The sequence below is a fragment of the Zonotrichia albicollis genome, chromosome 2 (genome assembly GCF_047830755.1).
Source record: "Zonotrichia albicollis isolate bZonAlb1 chromosome 2, bZonAlb1.hap1, whole genome shotgun sequence".
Lineage (NCBI taxonomy): Eukaryota > Metazoa > Chordata > Aves > Passeriformes > Passerellidae > Zonotrichia > Zonotrichia albicollis.
This window is the reverse complement of record NC_133820.1, coordinates 60,195,179-60,214,273: the sequence shown is the minus strand read 5'-3', so window position 1 is coordinate 60,214,273 and position 19,095 is coordinate 60,195,179. Positions and strand designations below refer to the sequence as shown.

General features: G+C 50.0%; 1 protein-coding gene across 1 annotated transcript; it reads right to left on the bottom strand.

Annotated features, from left to right (window-relative positions):
• Positions 1-360: 360 nt before the first annotated feature.
• PDX1 (pancreatic and duodenal homeobox 1) lies at positions 361-6,252 on the bottom strand. The gene is made up of 2 exons (XM_074536222.1): positions 5,729-6,252; positions 361-3,012 (listed from the first exon to the last, which is right to left on the bottom strand). The coding sequence occupies exons 1-2, from the start codon at positions 6,123-6,125 to the stop codon at positions 2,624-2,626; spliced, it is 786 nt and encodes a 261-aa protein (XP_074392323.1). The 5' UTR covers positions 6,126-6,252; the 3' UTR covers positions 361-2,623.
• Positions 6,253-19,095: the final 12,843 nt, after the last annotated feature.

The window sequence follows — 19,095 nt, the reverse complement described above, 5'->3', positions numbered from 1 at the left end:
GCGTCTCCTAGGTAGATAGATATATCTGAACAGCTGGTTTTGGTGAGGGTGACATGGCTCAAGAACTCCAGTGGCCTTATAATTCTCCATGTCAGCCTTGCCTTCCCCCAGCACTGTGGCTGTTCTGTCAGGTGAAGTTACTGTGAATCTTTAGCTCTACAAGGTGTCTTGATTTAGTTAATGTTAATTTTTACATTGGTGCAGTTGTAAAAAGGGTGTACATATATATATATATATATATATATATATGTATATATGTATCTATGTAAGTGCTAAACAAATAAAACAAACTATGTCAACTCTTAGAAGAAAAATACTTTATTCATTAAAACTAAACCATGCAGTTCTGATTCTGCTTCTGCTAATAAAAACACCTTGGCACCGTGGTCAAATGATTCCCATTAATTGTGCACGTTTTTTGTTATCAGAGCAATGCACAAAGAAAATCAAACCTGAATGCACTATATTAAAGAAAGGACAAGCAATGTTTCAGCTACCGTGTATGCTGCTCAGCCAGGGCAATGTGCTCAACAAGTCTTACAATAAAATCGAGGTATTTTGTGTGAAAGACATCCTTTCTTCAGCTGGATCTGTTTTTCTAGTGGCTCCCGAATTGTGATGTCAGTGCCAGACATTGTAAAGGTACGTGGAAATTGTTCCACTTCATGTTATCAGTGAAAGGTTAATGCTAATGAATAGGGATTAAAAGATCTGAGGTTTAAAAATGGCTTCATGTCCCCTAAAAGTTTAAGAAATATTACTTTAATTAATATGGTGCTTTGCTTCTTAAGCAGAACAGCTTTATTTGAATTTTGCTCATATAATGATTAGTAACAGTTCTCACCCATTGACTGCATTTCGATGAACAAGGATATACAAGCTCGGATGATAAATTTCTCAGGCAACTTGCAGGAAAAAGTACCAGAAATAGTCCTGTTTGCACACAGACAGTAATGTCCCCAGAGGAAAGAAAAGCAACAGACAAATTAGACCTGCAGTTCAAGTTTCCACCTTAGTGTTAGAAGTTCCACGTGAAACGAGAAACCCCCAAAGAGCTGTGCCAAGCTATTTGCTCTCCCCCTCGCTTTCAGCCGAGGGACTGGGAACATCCTCTGGCCATGGTGCGACAGGTTGTCCTCATTTTCCTCCTCCCATGGCGCCGGAAGGCCCGTGGCGGTCCCCGAGGGATGCTCGAGGGGCTGCTGCTGCCGGGTACGGGGCAGGAACCTTCCCGTCGAGGAAAGAAGGCAGAGCCGCCTGACCGACAGCAAACCGGACAGCTCCTGCTTCCTTCCAACCGGTGTTTTCTGTTCCCAGGTCGGCGGTGAATTGTTCCCCGCCGCTGTCGGGACGGGGAAGCTGTTCCTGAAGCGGGAGAGGCAGGCTGGGCCCGGGCGGCCGGCACGGACTCCGCTCCCCGTGTTTCCTCGGGGAAGCCCCGGCCGGGCTCCGTCCCGCTCCAGCCCCGAGGAGCCGAGCTCTCCCGCACACCGGGCCGGCCCAAAAGCAGAGCCCAGGAAAAGCCCCCGAGTCTGCAGAGCCAAACCACGCAGAGAGCCACTCCGGGACAGGAGCTCATGCCGCAGAGAGGTTGCTCCTCTCCAAGGCAGAGTCCGAGCTTGCGAAAGAGCTGGAAGAGAGGTAGGAGCTTTTTCCCAAAGGACAATGCCCCTGAACCAGCCCTACCCCCGGATATATCTGGCTGTCTGCTCGCCGCCCGGAGAGCACCCGCGACTTTTTCTGCTGCACCCCTGGACTTGCATTGAGCCCTGGAAGCGGCGAGTGCAGCCCTGGAGCCGCGGGGCACCGCGGGCAGCAGCGCAGGGCCTGGAGGAGGGTCTGGCTACCTGTGCCGGTCATCGGGGGAGACAAATCCTGCCCGCAGGACACGTGGGCTTTTTATTTTCTAATTTTTAATTGTTTTTCCCTCTCTCTTTTTTTTTTCTTCCTTCCCCCATCTTTCTTTCCCAAAAGCAAAAGAAAACGAAAGAAACCATGTCCCAGTTTCCAAAGAAGTAAGTAACAGTCCTGAGAGAGTCCTCGGTAGAGCCGATGCCCTGGGGGACTGGAAGGGACGGGGACGGCGGCGTGCCAGCTCGTGGATGGTGCGGGATACTCGGGCCCGTGTCCGCGCCTGTGCACCGACGGACGGGAGGGACGGCAGCTGCGGGCGGCAAGGAAGGCAACGTGCTCTCGCTTCTCCTCCGGTGTCCGGAGCTCTCCGTGCACCCGGGGCGGCACACTCCCTCGGGGGCCGCCTGACACCCGCCTTCCCCGGGGGAAGCTGTCCCGCAGGGCTCGCTGAGGCGCGGGCAGCCCGGGGAGCGGGGCCCAGCTCCCCAACATCCCGGCGGCTCCCCGCGGCCTCCTCCGGCGCCAGCGCCCGCAGCGAGCCTCCCCTTGTCACAGCTGGGCATCTCCCATTCACCCTCCAGAGAACGCCAGCTTCGGAGTGGAGGCGCCGGTTTCCCCGGGGGAAGGCGCGAGTGGGTCGGCACGGCACGGCACGGCAAGGCACGGCACGGGACGGCAGTGCATGGCGGAGGGAAGCTGGCCCCAACCTCTCGGCTCTTTTCCACGTCCCATCCTTTTCCTCGTCCCGGGCCGTGGAGCTCCCCGCGGCTCACCGAGAGTCCTGCTGCCTTCTGGGGACTAGGCTGGGGGCGAGAACGTCCCTGGAGGCTCCCGAGGGAAGGTTCCCGGCGGGGCACGGCTGGAGATCCTCCTTGGTCTGCAGCTCCCCGGAGGACACAACGCAGTCCTGCTCGGGGTCATTGCTGTTGCCCGCCCCTCGCTTTTTGTCTTCTTCTTTCTTCCACTTCATCCGCCGGTTCTGGAACCAGATCTTGATGTGCCTCTCGGTCAAGTTCAACATGACAGCCAGCTCCACCCGCCGCGGCCTGGAGATGTACTTGTTGAAGAGAAACTCCTTCTCCAGCTCCAGCAGCTGCGCCCGCGTGTACGCCGTCCTCGTCCGCTTGTTCTCCTCCGGTTCCACCATGTAGGATCCACCTGGAGAGAAGCGAGAGTCAGCCCGGGCCCGCCCGGCCGCCCCCTCGGGCTGCGGGCACCACGTCCCAGCACCCCAGCGAGGCGCGGAGGATGCGCGGGGGAAACCAGCGGGATAAGGGAGAGGCCTCGGGGAGCTGTCCTGCTGGGCACAGCGAGGTGGTGCTGCTGGCGGCACTCGCCGCTGCTGTTATTTTATTTTGCAATAATTCAATATATTTTAGCAGTGATTTGGATGAGGTTTTCAGGGAAGCGCCGTCTCTGGAGCCGAGGGAGAAGCACACGTGCCACCGTTTGCGTGACACTGAAAGCTCAGAAAGGCTCCCTGATCCAGGGCCGTAATTGTTCAGGTTCTCGTTAAAATTAATTTTTAAAAAGTAATTTTTTAAAAAAAAGGTAAGGAAAAAAACCTCAAAAAACTCCACCACACAAACCAAAGCAAAATGGAAAAATTTAACCCCTAAAAAAAAAAAAAACCCTCCAAAAAAAACCAACGCACCAAAGAAACCCTTCTAAAACAAAGCAAAAATAACCATTATAATTAGTGCGGCTGCCGGGTCGGGCCGGGAGTTGGAGCCCTGCCGTTCCATTTCGCCGCGTTGATGAAACCTTGCGTTTCATGTTCCCGTAAAAAGCGGCGGCAGCGGGATCGCCGTTCCCAGCGCGGCCGCCGCAGTCCTGCGTGGGCACCGGGGCACGGGCAGTACAGGCGGGCACATGGAGAGGGGTCCGAGGTGGGCACGGAAACTCAGGGCCGCTTTTGCCAGTGCCAGCGCCCCTCTGGGAACGTTTTTGGGGTGATATCATCTGCGGGGAACGGTGCTTTAAACAGCCAGAATGAAATAATAATTTCAAGAGAGATACGTGGACTCTCTCACAGCTCATCTTCCTATTCCCATGATTCTGTATTTATATATACACTGTTTGTAAATGTAAACCTATGTATAAAACTTATATATCTATTTAAAATATATATTTAAATACACATATAACATTTGCATAGTGATGTGTATATACCTATGTGTGTGTATAAATAAATATTAAAATCAGTGTATACATGTATAAAAATGTTGGTAAATCTAAACCTATGCATGCATGAGTTTGTATCCGAAAAAAACACCTTATTCTGTTACTTTAAACTAAACTGGAGCTACCGGGAAGATCTGTCGGAGTGCCGCGGTCGGTCGGGGCCCGGGACAAGGCCGATAAGCCCGGGGTGAGCGGCGGAACCCGGGGCCGAGCACGGCGTGTGGCACCGGGCCGGGCTCGCCGCGGCCTCCCCGGGCAAAGGCCCGCAGCCTCCATGGACACCTGAATCCCAAGGGTTTCCATGAAAAATAAACCACCGGGTCATGCAGTTTGCCACATACACGGCACAAAAAATGCCGGGGTTTGGCTGTCAGCGCTCTGTCGCGCTCGGCACAGCGCCGTGCGCCTTTCTGCTCCTGCGGCGTGCTCCGGCAGGAACCTGCACTCACATCGCACCGACCATGTGGGCAATGCACGGCCCCTGCCCGCTCCTCCCGGGAGGGCTGGGGACAACAGGCAAGAATTTTAGGCTTCCACGGGGAAAGTTTCGCTTTCCTGCTGGTTTTGTCATTCTTCGGGTACAGGAGAAAGAGAAAAAAAAGAGGTGCAGTTCAAAAGTTTTGCTTACTGTTATTATTATTATTCCCGAAATTCACTAAACTCACGGAAAACAACCTGATTTTCTCTCTCCCTCTCCCCACCTCCGCCCTGGCACCATCCCTGCCGCCGTGTCCGCGGGCTGGGACAGCACTCTCTTCTACCTCTGTGGGCGGATGCGCCTCTAGGGAGACTGGAGACAGCCACCTGTCCTTCCCTCCCCCTCGGCCTGCCCCCCGTGCAATTCCCAAACTATTTCGTGGAGATTTTAACGCTCCGGTCCTTTTTCCAACTGTCTATTTGAACAAAGCCATTAATATAATATTTGCCGTATAGGCGTGACGGAGGCGCAGGACACGATAACATTGTGCCGGCAGAGACAGAAATATTGTTGGGCAGCGGAACTTTCTGCCTAGATAGAGTTTCTCCCCCTCACTGGCAACTCTGTTTCGTTTGTGCATTGTTTTCCGTGCCCTGTTTTTTTCCCTCGGAGAGTTGCATTTGTGGCTAAAACCCGCCGGGGAGAGGGATGGAGGGGCCAGGAGGGGAGATGGGCTCTGCGCAGGGGAGAGCCGAGAGGCAGCTCAGAGGGTCTCGGTGGCTGCCCTGAGGGCTCGGGCGCTGCTCCGCGGCCGCACGGTGGGCGCAGGGACGCGGGGCACCGGGGCTGTCCCCACCCGCCCGCCCTGCCCGCCGCTTCCCCGCCCGCTCCACCTCGCAGGTGCCCCCGCTCGGAGCTCACCGCGCCCGGGGGACGCTGCGCTGCCCGAGGGAGCTGCTCCCGGGAGGCGTCACGACGTCCCGGCTTGGCCACAATTAGTTAATTGGTGAAAAATAATTCGTTAATAATTGCCGAGGCGCAGGGAGCGGTGAGCCCGCCGGCGGGGGCTAGAGCGCCGGCTCTCTCCCCGGCGTTCAACCCAACACTAGCAGCCCTAGAGCAGTGGGTCTGCAGAGGCTGGCAGGGGGAAAACCACCCTCCAGGGCCGCTCCACATTGCATCCGAGCGGTGGGAGCAGGACCGGTGCAAGGGAGAGCTACTGAGCGCCGAGTGGGACAGAAGCGGGGGGCAGAGGGATGCGGCGCGGCTTACCGGTCCACTGTCCCTTCCAGGCGTGCGACTTGGTGGACTTCATCCAGGCGAAAGGCACCTGCACTCGGGGCTCCTCTACAGCCCCCGCGTCCGCCCCGTCTGCGAAAGGCAGCGCGTCCTGGTGGGGAGGAGGAAGATGAGGGTGGTGGTGATGATGGTGATGAAGGTGGGAGACCCCGGCATCCTCAGTGATGGGGGGCACCTCGTAAGGTGAAATGTCTGGAGGGCTGCCTTGCTCGAGAGCCCCTAAGGCGCTGGAATAGGGAGTCTGTTGCTGCCTGCCCATGTACAGGCAGGCGGGGGGGCTGGGGTTGTAGTCCTGCGCTTGGGCTCTCTGAAACGCGCACGACTCCTTGTAGAGCTGCGCCGAGGCGTAATACTGCTCCTCGGAGTTCATGGCGAGCGGGGCCAAGGGGGCTTCGCAGCTTAGGGACACATAAGGCTGCTCCCGCCGGCGGAGCCCGGGATGCCTCTTTGACAGCTGGCGGCCCCGCCGGGCCCCGCCGCCCTGCCCGGCTCCCGCCGCCTCCCCATAGGCGCCGCTCCCCCACGTGAGCCCTCCCGCAGCCCTCCGGGGCGGGGCGCGGCCGCAGGAGCCACCCGCAGTGGCCCCGGTCCCGCTGCCCCTTCCTTCCTTCCTTCCTGCCTTCTTCAGCCGGGCCGACCCCGGACCCTCGGCCTTGTGCTGGCTGGCTGGGTGCTGCTCCCGGCTGTGGGTGCGGATCCCGCGGCGCTGGGATTGCGGGGCCCGCCGGGGCTCAGGGCACTGCGCCGATGCGCGGGGCGCTCCGCGACGGATGGCACTTAAACTCATCTTTTCCCTCTTCCCTCACTTGCACAGAAGCTGCTGCTCCCTCAGTGAGCCCCGGGGAGGAAAGCCCTCGGAGTGCCTGGGTAGACTCGGCTCCTGGAGGGGTTTAGCGACAGGGCACTTTTGGCTGTGAGGGCATCTCCCCCAGGGATGTGGGTGTCCAGGGACGGGCAGGGCGCTCCCTCGGGGGTACCCGTGCTCCGGAGCCCTGTGCGAAGGCCAGCACCGGCCGGTGGGGGACCACAATGCTATCGCCAGAGCGAGCGATAGGCAGCGGATTGTTTGTCCAAGAGGTAAATTTGGGAGCCTTCCCCGCGGCTTGGGCTGCAATGTGTTGACCCTCGGAGATAATGCGCTCCGAGCTGGTGCCGGTTGACTAGGTGACGAGGCTATGAGGAGGCGGAGAGCTACCGAAAGGGACAAAGATCATTTCCCTGCCTCCCTGCGCTCGGCCCGGCCGCCGCTCTCTCCTGCTCGGGCGCAGGCACGCTTCCTATCGGCCCGGCCCGCCTCCTCCCGTCGCCGCTTCCCCGACCGCCTTCGCCGGGGTGCGCTTCCTCGGCCCTGGGTAGGGCGGGTGCGGCAGGCCCGGCCCGGCCCGGCCCGGCTCGGCCCAGCCCGGCTCAGCCCGGCTCGGCTCGGCTCGGCTCGGCCAGTGGCGATGCGCGCCCTGAGCGGCGAGGCAGGAGGGTTCCCAATCCCTCGCTCCTGCGCCCTGCTCCGTGGGATCATAAACCCGCCCAGTCCATTACGCTTTGAGTTTCCGCTCTGGACTCACGCGGGTCCCCCATCTCTTAGAAAGCACGCTGAGCCTTTGATTCAATATTGAGCCATTAAGCGATTGCTTTCCCAAGCCATTTAACAGCAGCTCTTATGGATAAATAAACAAAAAAGGCTGTAAACCAATTATAGTGCGGATAGTGAAAAAGTATTTTATTAGCGGGAATTACAGATAGCCATGGCTGCTGCTCAGGCTCCCTGCGCCCGGCACCTGCCCCCTCCATCCCCTGGCATTCCGGGCAGGATGCACGGCCCGGCGGGGCTCGCAGACAGTGTGCAGCTAGCGGGGATGCGCAGCTCCCTTCGTGGTGGTTCCCCCATCCGCGCCCAAGATGCCTCTACTCGGGTCTCTTGCAGGCACGGGTGTCCTTTGATCCGGAGACGTCTTGTGCCCCGACCCCAGAGCAGCACCGACAGCCCCTTCCTCAGAGATCTGTTACCTGGAGCATTTACTGCTCCGGGTTTTCCACGGGGAACCGGCGCGGACAAACAAACCCGAGGCCATAAAACCCGGAGCAAATTGATTCATCTCCTGGGAGGACCATTACCCGGCGTCTTAATGCGGTCCTCTCTCTATAACGAACGTTTCTAAACAGAGCAAACACTTCACCCTCCAAAGCAAATGAATTTCGTATAATTTAGAGCTAATTCTCTTTCATTCTGCCTGTGTGAGCAGGCGATAAGGGCACGCTTTGCCGTTCTGACAACAAGGTGGGGAGCCGCAGTGCAGGAAAAGGGCCCCGCTGGGTATCCCGGCACTGGCGACCTCGGCCACGTCTTGGGGGTGCTGATGTCCGGCAGCCTGGGGTTCCTGTGGGAGGCGAGCCCGGCTGGAGCCAGATCCCAGGGATCACCCCTGCCTGCCTCCTCGACATGGGATACAATCCCTGATACTTGGCTGGAGTGGAGTCCTTCCACAGCTGAGGGCTCGCAGGAGAAGTCTCTGAGCAGCAAGATGTGTCCCACTGGAGCGGGAAATGATCCACTTGATGTAGAAAATGGATGATGGAGGAGGCCGATGTGAATGATGGGAATGGCCAATGGCCCCACTTGCCCCAGAACTGGGCTCTGCAGACACAAATCTGTCCCTGAAAGTGTAAATATGCATCCCTGAGAGAGCTGCAGAAGGGTGTGCATACAGCAGTAAGGAGTATAGTTCAGTCCCACTTCCTAAAGTAATCTGGTTAGATTTTCTCTGTCTGTATAATATTTAATGACTTCTTAGTGCACAAACTCTTTTATGGAATCCACATTTAGACAGAAAAGAAGTATTGAAGATGAGTGGAGCATATTCACAATAATCTATTTTTCTCTCTCATCTATGCTCAAACCAACATGTGTAAACTCTATCCATGGCAAGGGACCTCAGTGGGAGAAGGTGACTGGGAAACAGAGCTTTCCCAGGGATTGATTTTTAACCCCCCACCATGGCTGTATCTAGCAGAAAGGTAACCTTTCACAAAGCTGGTTAATAATCAATAACCATGTGAAAACAAATCTGTCTTTCCCTCTTAGAGCTAACGATAAAAATGAGAGCACAAACTATTCCACCTGCCCTAAAGTAAGACTGGTTCATCAGCTTTTTTTTTTTTGGCAAGAAGCTTTTTTAGGCCTCTAAGCGATTCAGCATTGGCACACAGCAGGTTCAGTTTGCTCTTCCCACCACACATCAGCTTCTTCACACTGCAGGTGTGAGAGAAGAGAGCTTGAACTGCAGGGAGACATGTTTACGCAACCATTTTAAATAAGACCTTGTCCAGGAAATATACAGGGAATTTGCCTTGGGAAAGCTGAGAATAGTAAAGTCTTTTACATATGTAGTCTCTTTTTACACTTTCTAATATACACATTTGAATTTTTTTCCATCTTTCCCAAAATTAATTATTTCATTATCGCCAGGGAAGCACACTTTCACTGTCTTGTAAGAAGAGCTGAGGATTTACCTTGAATACTGTGAACCTTCCTTCTGAAAACACAGCTGCTTTGTGTTGTTTGCCCCACACAGTTTTCTGTTTTCTACTAAATGTTTATTATACCAGATTGGAGTAGAAAAAAAATCAATATGTATATTTATTTATTTATCCAGAAAGTTACAGCTGGAGGAATCCAGGGTAGAATCATTAGCCTGAAAGAACTCCTCCTCACATCCCCTGACTGCTTATATTTTTCCCCTAGACCCCAGGCTCTTTGGGGCACATGAGGTTTGAGGCTCAGACAGAACCCGGCCAGGCAAGTGGCACCTGGCAGTTCTCACCACAGTCCTCCCCTCTTGTTTGTCCATTGGAATTTCGCTGGACTTCAACCATTTGAGCTGAAATTTTCCATTCTGTATCTTTGCCTTTCACCAAACATGCAGGGAAACTTTCCTTATAATCGTTTGGACTGGTATGAAGTGAAGCTGGGAAACTGTGACACACAGTAGCTGCCCATGCCTACTAGGAAGGGAGTGCAGTCACTGCCTCCTTTGCAAGGCTCTGGAAGAAAAAGTGACAGTGTATGGATGATCCCAAGCGAGTAGAGAACAGGAACAGCTGACATTTGGAGACAGCAACACTGCACAGAATTTTCCTGCTCTGTTTTCTTAGCTGCTGTGTTTATTTGCTGGATTTAAGTATGTTAGAATTCCTGCTGGGATGCTGTCCCACGTCAGTGTCTCTCCAGACCAATATCTCTTTGCAAAGCTTCCTACATTTAATCAAACTTTGAACTGCTGCACATCACACAGGTCCCACAGATACATCTTAAAACTCAGCAGCCAAGTCCTTTGGGGGTGGACAACAGTAAGCAGATCCTTGGCCTGGACACGAGGACTGAGCGAGAGCTCACCATGTGGCAGCTGTGACACTGAGCCCTGCAGGGAAAAGTTGGGAGGTATTCCTCACACTCCATCCTCCAGCCCTGGGCATGGAGGAAGAAGGTGATTTATGCAAAATACACACAAGGTGAACACCCTTCAGAGAAAAGCATTTGAAGGTCTATTCCCTTCCCACAGTGAAAAACATGGGTCTAGAGGCCAGGAGAGAGGGAGGCTGTGCTCTCACCATCCCTCTGCCCAAGTGGGAAGCGGGACCTGGGCTGTGCTCCAGCAGGTCTGACCAAAGGGACATGATGTAACCTTGGTCAATCTCTTGGGTAAAATTTTCCAGAATGGATTTCCAGTGCAAACACCTTTCTTTTCTGGGCAGCTGGTCTGCAGCATCTCAAGGTACTCTCAAGAGAAGGGGAAGCTTTTGGGGAGCCTGGCTGTGAACACCCAATAACACAGGAACTGGGCTCTGGAAGAGTCTTTACCCCTTCCAGTGCTGCCCAGGCTTTTTTTTTTTTAGGTCCAGTAGCACTTCTGAGCACTTCAAGTCAACACTAAGAACTAGGGAAGACTTTTTAGCCTTATGACACTTGGTCTAACATAGATTTCAGAAGGTATTTATATGATTATGCAATGATTGAAATTCATTTGGAAATCAAGGCATCAGATTTTGTTCTTCCCTCCATAATTGATACCATATAATCTCTGGAGGTGCTGTGACACTTTCAAACTCCACAGAGGGAAGTGCTAAGAAGAAATCCACAAGAAGACTGATCCCTCTATCCTCTGAGCAGGGGTGCTCTAAAATCAGCAGTGAGTAAGTCTTGAACTCGAGCACCTACAGAGGCAAAGTAGAACAACCGCAGCATTCTTTTAACTGAGTTTGTCTATAACGTGTTGCAGATAAGAGAAGAGCCCTGGGGAGGAAGAGGAGGAGAGCAGCAGACAAAATGCTGTGTCACAAATGCTATGTGAAACCACGTAGATGTGGTATCAGCTGAACCTTTTCCTTGCTTGTATTTCCTTGCCTGTGTAATACACTGCAATGGGCCTAGTTCTTATATTTATCCAAAAAGGGAAGAGAAATGTATCCATCTACAGCTTACAGGCTCATTCAGTCACTAGCACACGTTCAATTCTAAATATTGAAATAATGATATAATTTCTAAGTTGAAAACATATCATCATTTCAGTATCTGCCTTCTAAAAACTGCCTTCAGAAAAACATCTGCCTTCTGAAAACTTTTTGGACCTCTCATGTTTTAAAAATGTAGGAAAAGTAACTAGAATTTTCTCACAGACAATTCACTAAGACAAAAGTATGTGGAACAAATTAAATAATATGGATTTCTCACTTGCTCAGTGGCAAGGACCACTGTTTTCCACTGTATATAAAATAATCTAAACATTTTCTGTACAGTGTAACATCTCTTAGCTTTGCTTATATTTTTGTAATACACTGTTTTAATTGCAATTTAGACATATTAAGGATCCATGTAGCTATGAATATTTCCACTGATCTGCAAAACCCCTCTGCTTGCCTTTCTTGCCCCTTGCCTTGTCTTACACCACTTTCTTTCATCTGTTTTCTCTTTCACTTTCTCTTCCAATCTTCTTAATTATATTTCCATCTAGTATTTCTAAATTCCTTAATTATAGATCAGTTTCCTTAATTTGTATACTACTTCTGTTCAGTATTAATATATTTATTTTTGTATGGGATTCAGAATTCAAGTCCAGCTCAAGTTCATAAAGCTGTTATTTAAATCCACAGTTACATAGAGGAATAGGAAAAAAACCAATATCTTTATGAAGGGACGATGAACTGCACACACATAATGGGTATATGTTGGCACATTTAATTGAAAACTTGACCTGATTTTTATTCTCTGAATGATGCATGTAGGTTTTATTGCTCCTTACCTGCATACTGGAAAGAACATTGTCAATGCTTGAAATGATTTTATGTACTTGAACACCATCTGATTTAATGCATCAGCTGACAGGGACAAAGACATTGATTAAATGTCCTGCCTCAGGTGTCCAGTAGGCTGGAAAAGGTTGTCCCCTCAAAATAACCACTGAAACTTCACCCAGTAATCATTAACTCAGTATTTGGTCCAAGCTTTGGGAATAACAGGAGGCTTTAAAAAGCAGCAGTCAGAAAACACTCAGTGTGACTTAGGAGACTGTTTGGTCTTGTAGTACATTAAGGGAGAGCCGAATGTCGGTCTCTCCCTGTTGGTAAGAAATGCACTGGGCATTTGATCCTTGGGAGGGCACCTCTGGACTTGGCTCTTAGCAAGCCCTGAGTGCTTGCAGAGGGATTGTGAGACACTTGGTACTGTCACCTCATTTCAGTTTCAGTAAAAGCTCTGGGTGGTCTGCACTGACCCCTGACAAAGTTGGTGTCTGCACTGCCAAGGAGCAAATGAGCGCTTAAAACAGCGCTTGGTGAGCTACAACACAGCAACACCCAGCCACGGGGTTTCTAGCCAGGCAAGACCATTAGATCTTTTCATTTGAGGCAGTTCTCCTATATTGCATCTACAACAGTTTTTCACAGTCAATAAAATCCACGTGGCATTGCAGAAACCTTCGTGAGAGTATTTTCATCATAGCAACTGAAGGAAGTGAGACATCACCTTGTAGCAAAGCAGCTTCCAGAAAGCTCACAGCCATCTGGGCCATATGGTCCCACCACTAGCTCAAACTAGAAGATGACCTCCTCTTGGAGTAGTATGCAGTCCAAAGATCCAGAGCAGACTAATACAGGCAAAGGCTCAAGGGAAGGAAGGAACCTGTCCCAAGAAACAACCCAGTGAAAGACTCCAGGTCTCTCATTCTTGGCTGATGTCCTATGAAGCGATTGCTTCCTGTTCCCCACTGTGGTTAGGAATCATACAATTTAATAAAAGAGTACTACTGTTGCCAAAACCAGCCTCTTACCATAAATGATCTCTTGTGAACCTCAAATGAAATCAACTATGTAGTGCTCAGCTGGTTTGTGCAGCAGCACCATTAATGTGGTTGCCTAATTTACAGAGCAGCCAGGTTCTGGTTAACAGTGCTAGAGTGGGTTAGAAGGCAATTAGTGGTCTATTTTCTATGCACACTGGAGCAGAAACTTGTGTATTAAGAAAGTTCTTCTGGCAGGTGCAGCATGCTAAAAAGCTTTCACCTAAAATTATATAGCCTGACAAACAATGTAAAAAAGCAGATTGCCCAATAAACAAATAACGTATCAGCCATTTATACAAACCCATAGTACTTAGACTCCTCAAGCTTGAAATGACTGTGTATTTTTTCCCCATTAAAATGTTATTATGGTCTATGCATAAATTGTTTTAAATTCAGATTTGATATCAGTGTGTTTTCAAAGCCTAGATAGATTTAACACTTTTTCTGAGATGAAGCATTAGCTCTGGGGGCATGTGGAATTAGCTCCAAGGATTTGTTCTAGTGAAAGGTGTACCTGACCAGGGCAGGAGGGGTGGAAATAGAGGATTTTTAATGGCCCTTCCAACCCAAAGCATTCTAGGATTTCCTTCCTATCTGGAGCCATGATACAGGGCACCAGCATCCTCTGGGGCTCTGGTGCCCTTGCAGGAGCCAAGCAGGAACTGTGGAAGGGTTGCTGAAGGAAACAAACTCTCGTGGAGTTGAGGCTACACAACAAACACCCTCTGTGCCCTCCCCTGGGATTTCACCCAAGCTTCTCATTTCTTTTTTATAGCGTTAGACTTAGACACTCCATGAACCAAAGGTGTGGGGACCCTGGGAGGCATTCCCTGTGTTGGGGGGACACCAGAGGCTTCCCTCAGGGCTTGTTGGGATCCAATTGGCTCCTTCCCTTGTTCTTATGTCCCTCAGCCACTCCCTCCCTATTCCCCCATTGGCCATGATTGTACTGCCTGGGTGCCACAGGTCAGCCCGGACCTCTGGGGACAAGAAGAGACCTGGACTCTCCTGAGGTGTGTGCCTGGGACCCTGAACATCTTACTGGGCGGCTGAATTAAACACCTGTGGATACTGTGCAAAGGCCTTTTTGCTTCCTTATCCTGGACTTTACTAGCAGCAATTCTGGTTACAACAAGGGGGGGAAAGGCTTCCAAATTAGAATTCACCAAAGCAAAAGTCCCATTCTCCCTCCTGCCATCCAGTGGTTTGTACTTAGTCCATGTGCTGCTTCCCACATCAGCCATCCCCCAAACCAGACCCTGGCACAGGTCCCTCTGCCTCCACGATCCTGCCTTGCCAGCACCTCTTTTCTTGCTGAGGGCTGCACTTGTTCCCTGTGTACAGCTGCAAATGTTTTAATCCCCCTAAGTTGGAGCAGCAGGGCTGGGCTCTGGGGGCTGCTGTCTGCAGACCACAAAGCTGTATGTTTTTTCCACAAGGTTTTTGCTTTTGACGGCCAGGCAGCTAGCCAAGCCCTCAGAGACAACCTCTTCCTGTGTTAGGAAAGGCAAATGGCCCCTGCTAATCAGTGACTCAACGTGAGCACCAGGCAGATGGGTGCAATGTGTTTAGCTCACAAGTCTTCACCTGCTGCAAAGGCAACAGCTCACTTGGGCTTGGACTTCTGTAGTTACGGGAGAGAAATCCCACCTACATGTCTTCTTGTTTTAATTTGGCATTATCTGCTATTGAGGACACTTGTACTTTGGGGCTTGGAAAGAAGGAAAAGGTGGGAAGCTGCCCAAAGCCCTTAATTAATTTCTAAACATTGCCATTAGCCTGATACAAACCTGATACCAAGTGCAAGATGCATATTGTCCAGTTTCTTGTCCCACACACCTGGGTGAGATGTAAATGAGGGAGTATCAGGGCACTCTCATGTCCCTCACTCGCCTGTTTTCCATCCACAAACACTAAGGACAGTACCTGGAGCCTGAGCCATGCCAGCCACTCAGTACAGCCTCAGGGGAACCAAGCAAAACTCCTGCCTGATCCTTGCAGCAGTCATGCCATGCCCAGCCAGCCAGCAGTAACCTCTTTGCCACTGGGAGACAGCATGCTCCTGGTATCCACTGGCCACATGTCCTACCATCTTGCCACTGGCTTGTATGCATTTATCAGCTGCTCTGCAGTCAGGGTATCTCTCTCACGCAGTCAGCAGTGGGGGTGAGTTACTGGGATGAGAAACATGCACCTTAGGAGTGTCTCAGAGTAAAAGGGAGGAACTGCTGTCTACAGGACTGGGAAAGACAGAGCAGCCTCTTGCCTCAGGAAACAACACAGAAGTTCACTGGTTTTCAAAGTCATCAGGTCACCAAGGAACCTGTCCTCCTCCCAAAGACCATTCCCCCATCCCAAACACCTTTACCCCAACTCTGACACCTGCAGTATCTTTCTTGCTAGGCACAGAGAAGGAAGTGTCCTTCCATAGAAGCCCCTGCAGCTTCTCTGCAAGGACATGAAAAACACTGGCTGGTGTGCACAAGGTCCAGGGAAAAGTCCATTCTCCAGTGGAAAGATGTTCTTGGAGGAAGTTGATACATCAGCCTTCGCTCCAGGATTCCCTGAAGAGGGTTTTTTTCTGATTGATTGGTTGGTTATTTTTTCACAAGCTGTAAAAAACTGAACCATAAGTGTTCTGTGATCAGCCAGTTTAGGTCCTGTTCTTGTTGCCTCTGGGATGCGCTATTGGCTCACAGACTTGCACTGAAGAGTGGTCTGAGCCTTTATTTCTCGCTGACAGAGGTTTCCTTGAGACCACACAAGGTGGTGAGCAGAAGGCTCTTGTGCTCTCAGGTCTGATTTCCAATGCCACCCAGTGCATGGCAGGAGCCACTGCTGCCATAGCCTTCTGCCTCTCATACTGATGTGCAGTCCCCAGCCACAGCTCTGCTAAGGGCAGGACCTGCCTCAGCTTGGGCTGTCAGAGCTGGATGACATCTCCAAACTGCTCCCAGAACCAGCAAAATCTTCTTCTCTTTCCTACCTGCTTTCCTACTGGTTTGGCACTGTGTGCTGGGAAAAGACCTGTTATTGCAGCCCCCTTGGAGGGGAAATTGTCCTATGTAAGTAGGTGGCCAGCTCAGACACTGATTGCTCTTGTCCCAAGGCTTGGCAGGTTTAATTTTGCAGACCCCCACATAGAAATACAAGTTTTGCAAGTTTCCTACAAGTCTGATGGGCGATAACAGGTGTGCTTTGCAAAGTGTTTGTGAGTACAGAAGAGCAAAGATTGCAGCTGGATGCACAAATTCTAGGACGCTTTTAAAAGAAGTTTATAATATTAGAAAGTTAGGGGTGCAGCTTGTGAGTAGATTGGAAATCTCAATTCAGGGAGTTAGGACAAACACTCCAAGACAGCCTGACCAGCTGTCATTCCCCAGCTGGTGGGGACAGAAGCTCTGACCAAGTGGAATCTGTTTGAAGGTGACAGAAAGGTGTTATAGGGAAATAGTCTGTAAAGAATTCAGTGAAAGTAAGGACATAAAATAACTGTGTCCCACCCACTCACTGCCAGTCTAAGCAGAATGCATAATTTAAGTGCCTGGGGCTGGTGCACGCTGGAAGGTGGAGACAGCTCCATGTCCTTGTACAGGATGCAGGTTCTCTCCAGGAAGGAATGAAGGCAGTAGGCTGGGCAAGTGCTTTCCCACACAAAGCCCTGAGGAGTGCACTTGCTAACCCTTTCTTAGAGATGAGCAGCACCTCTTCTCCACATACAGAAATGACTAGGTGACACGGGATGGGAGGGGGCTTAGGGGATAAACCTGGAATAGGCATTAATTAGGACACCTACTTGAAAATGGGTGAGTGACAATTATGAATATTGCAAGCAGAAACAAAATATTTTCTTGTCTCTCTCATCTGTCAGTCTGGAAAATTCTGACCGTCATTTCAGTGTAGGGAGCTGGAGCCTTGAGGCTTTCTCTATGTAATCATGGTCCAGAATGGCTTATAATTAACCAAAAGAGCTGTGAAGAACAAAAATGCTTATTGGCTTATTGACACTGTTTATTTTGCCAGAGGCTGACAGACAAGCAAATTATATACTGTCTGCAATTTTTCAGTTAAAGACATTCAAGGAGAGCCATTTCAACAGGTGGAGGTACGCAAGTTGTTACAATGGAAACATCTTCAAAAAAGCTGAAGTCCTGGATCACTTTGTCTCAGGTGTGAGAGTCTTTCCAGGTACATTTCTGCAGATACCACAAGGTATAAATCAGGATTTTGAATTCACAACAGCCTGGTAAGGTGATAAAATCAGTCAGTAGCCCTAAACACAAAATTTAAAGATGGTTATTATAAAAAAAGTTTATTCAATTTAATCAAAATATAACTTTTAAACTCCCAGAGCTTCAATCAAGAAACATTTGGATCAAAATTCTGATTTTTACAGAAAAAAAAATGAAACCACATATTATAAGAGGAATTGCATTCTCTGAAATAGAGGCAAGCATCTTCTCAAAAATTTATTTAATCAGAACCCCATTTTCAATTAAAAAACAACTGCAAGACTTTGTGGGCTGGTTGTAGTGATTGATCCTGTCCTTAGGTACTGTGAGTCACCTTACATCATGTTTAGACCCACTGGAGCCATTCTGAAGAACAGTATTAGTAACATATATATTAGTGCAAAGCATTAATTTTGTTTCAAAAATTTTGGAAGAAGAAAACTAACCTGAAAATTTAGATGCCAGATTTTTTTCTCCAGTCACAACAAAATTATGTATTCTGTAACTTTCTGCTCTCCAGTCTTACTTTCAACAGTTACCTGCAGAGACTATTTTAAGAAGAAGGACATATATATTCCATTTTTTCCCTCTGTCTAGGTTTCACTGACATTCTGGTCTTCAATTTGTGAAGAACTGGGGCTCATAGGAAGGATCCATGAAAGACTGTCTCGTGTGGGAGGGACCACATGCTGGAGCAGAGGAGGAGTGTGAGGAGTCCTCACCCTGAGGAGGAAGGAGCAGTGTAGACAGAATGTGATGAACTGAGCACAGTCCCATTCCCCATCCCCCTGTGACCCTGGGGGGAGGAGTGAGATAAAATTGGGAGTAAAGTGAAGTCCAGGAAATAGCTCCCAGTCCTACCTGCTATTCTTTCTCAGTAACAGCTTCTAATTGAGTATCCCAGGAGTTTTACATATATGAGCTTAGTGACACTGCTCTGCCTGGCCACCCATGGCTCTTCTGTGCTACGCACATGGGCATATTGACCTAAAAAGCTGTCTCATGGGCAGGGGAATTTTGCAGGGGAGAAAGCTGAGGGCAATGACACCATCAGACTATTGGTTATTCTCATGAGGCCAGACACTCAAAACAACAGTAGGAGTCCCCCAGAATATGTAGATGCTTTTCCTCTAAAGCACTACATGTCTCAAATATGACAATATGGTAATCTCAGCAGGGAAAAACTAGCAAATATTAAGCAAGAACTACTTGGTCCTGAAATGTGCCACTGGAGAAAGGATGTGACATCTGGTCCCAGGTTTAAATAAAGTTTCTCCAGTAAATTCCAGCAGGGTCAAACAGAGGCCCATCTCTTTCTGCATACACAGAGTACATTTATGCTCTGAAGAACATCACTAGAAGAAAACGACACAAGAATATTTTATTAAATGAACCGCAGGACCACCACAGAGGGCAGAGGAGTGCTCTTGAGCCAGGCCAGTATGCTCTGGAGGAGTTTTCAGGTTTGTTTTAAATCAATGTGACAGAAATAGTGATTCATAAAATAGCTGCTACTCCATGCAAGGTAGGTCTGTAAATCAAGCTATGAATCTTTTCCAGTGCTGGAAATGCCAACATCAGGTTTTCATGTGTTACTAATTTATGATTTATATTACAGTGAAAGCTTCCAGTGCCTTGCTACTCCTAGCACTGTACAAGCCTAAAGGTTCAGTACTGTAAATGGGGCAAATTTTGTGGGAGAGGCAATGCCTTTAATTAGCCCAATGGAAAGCTTGGAAAAAAATGAGCAGGTTTTCCTGCACACAGGTGCTTCCCC

Excerpts from the sequence above, each read along its gene's own strand:
- PDX1 (XM_074536222.1), bottom strand. The coding sequence starts at position 6,125 with ATGAACTCCGAGGAGCAGTATTACGCCTCGGCGCAGCTCTACAAGGAG. Across the intron at positions 3,013-5,728 it reads CTGGAAGGGACAGTGGACCG|GTGGATCCTACATGGTGGAA; the intron begins GTAAGCCGCGCC and ends GCTTCTCTCCAG.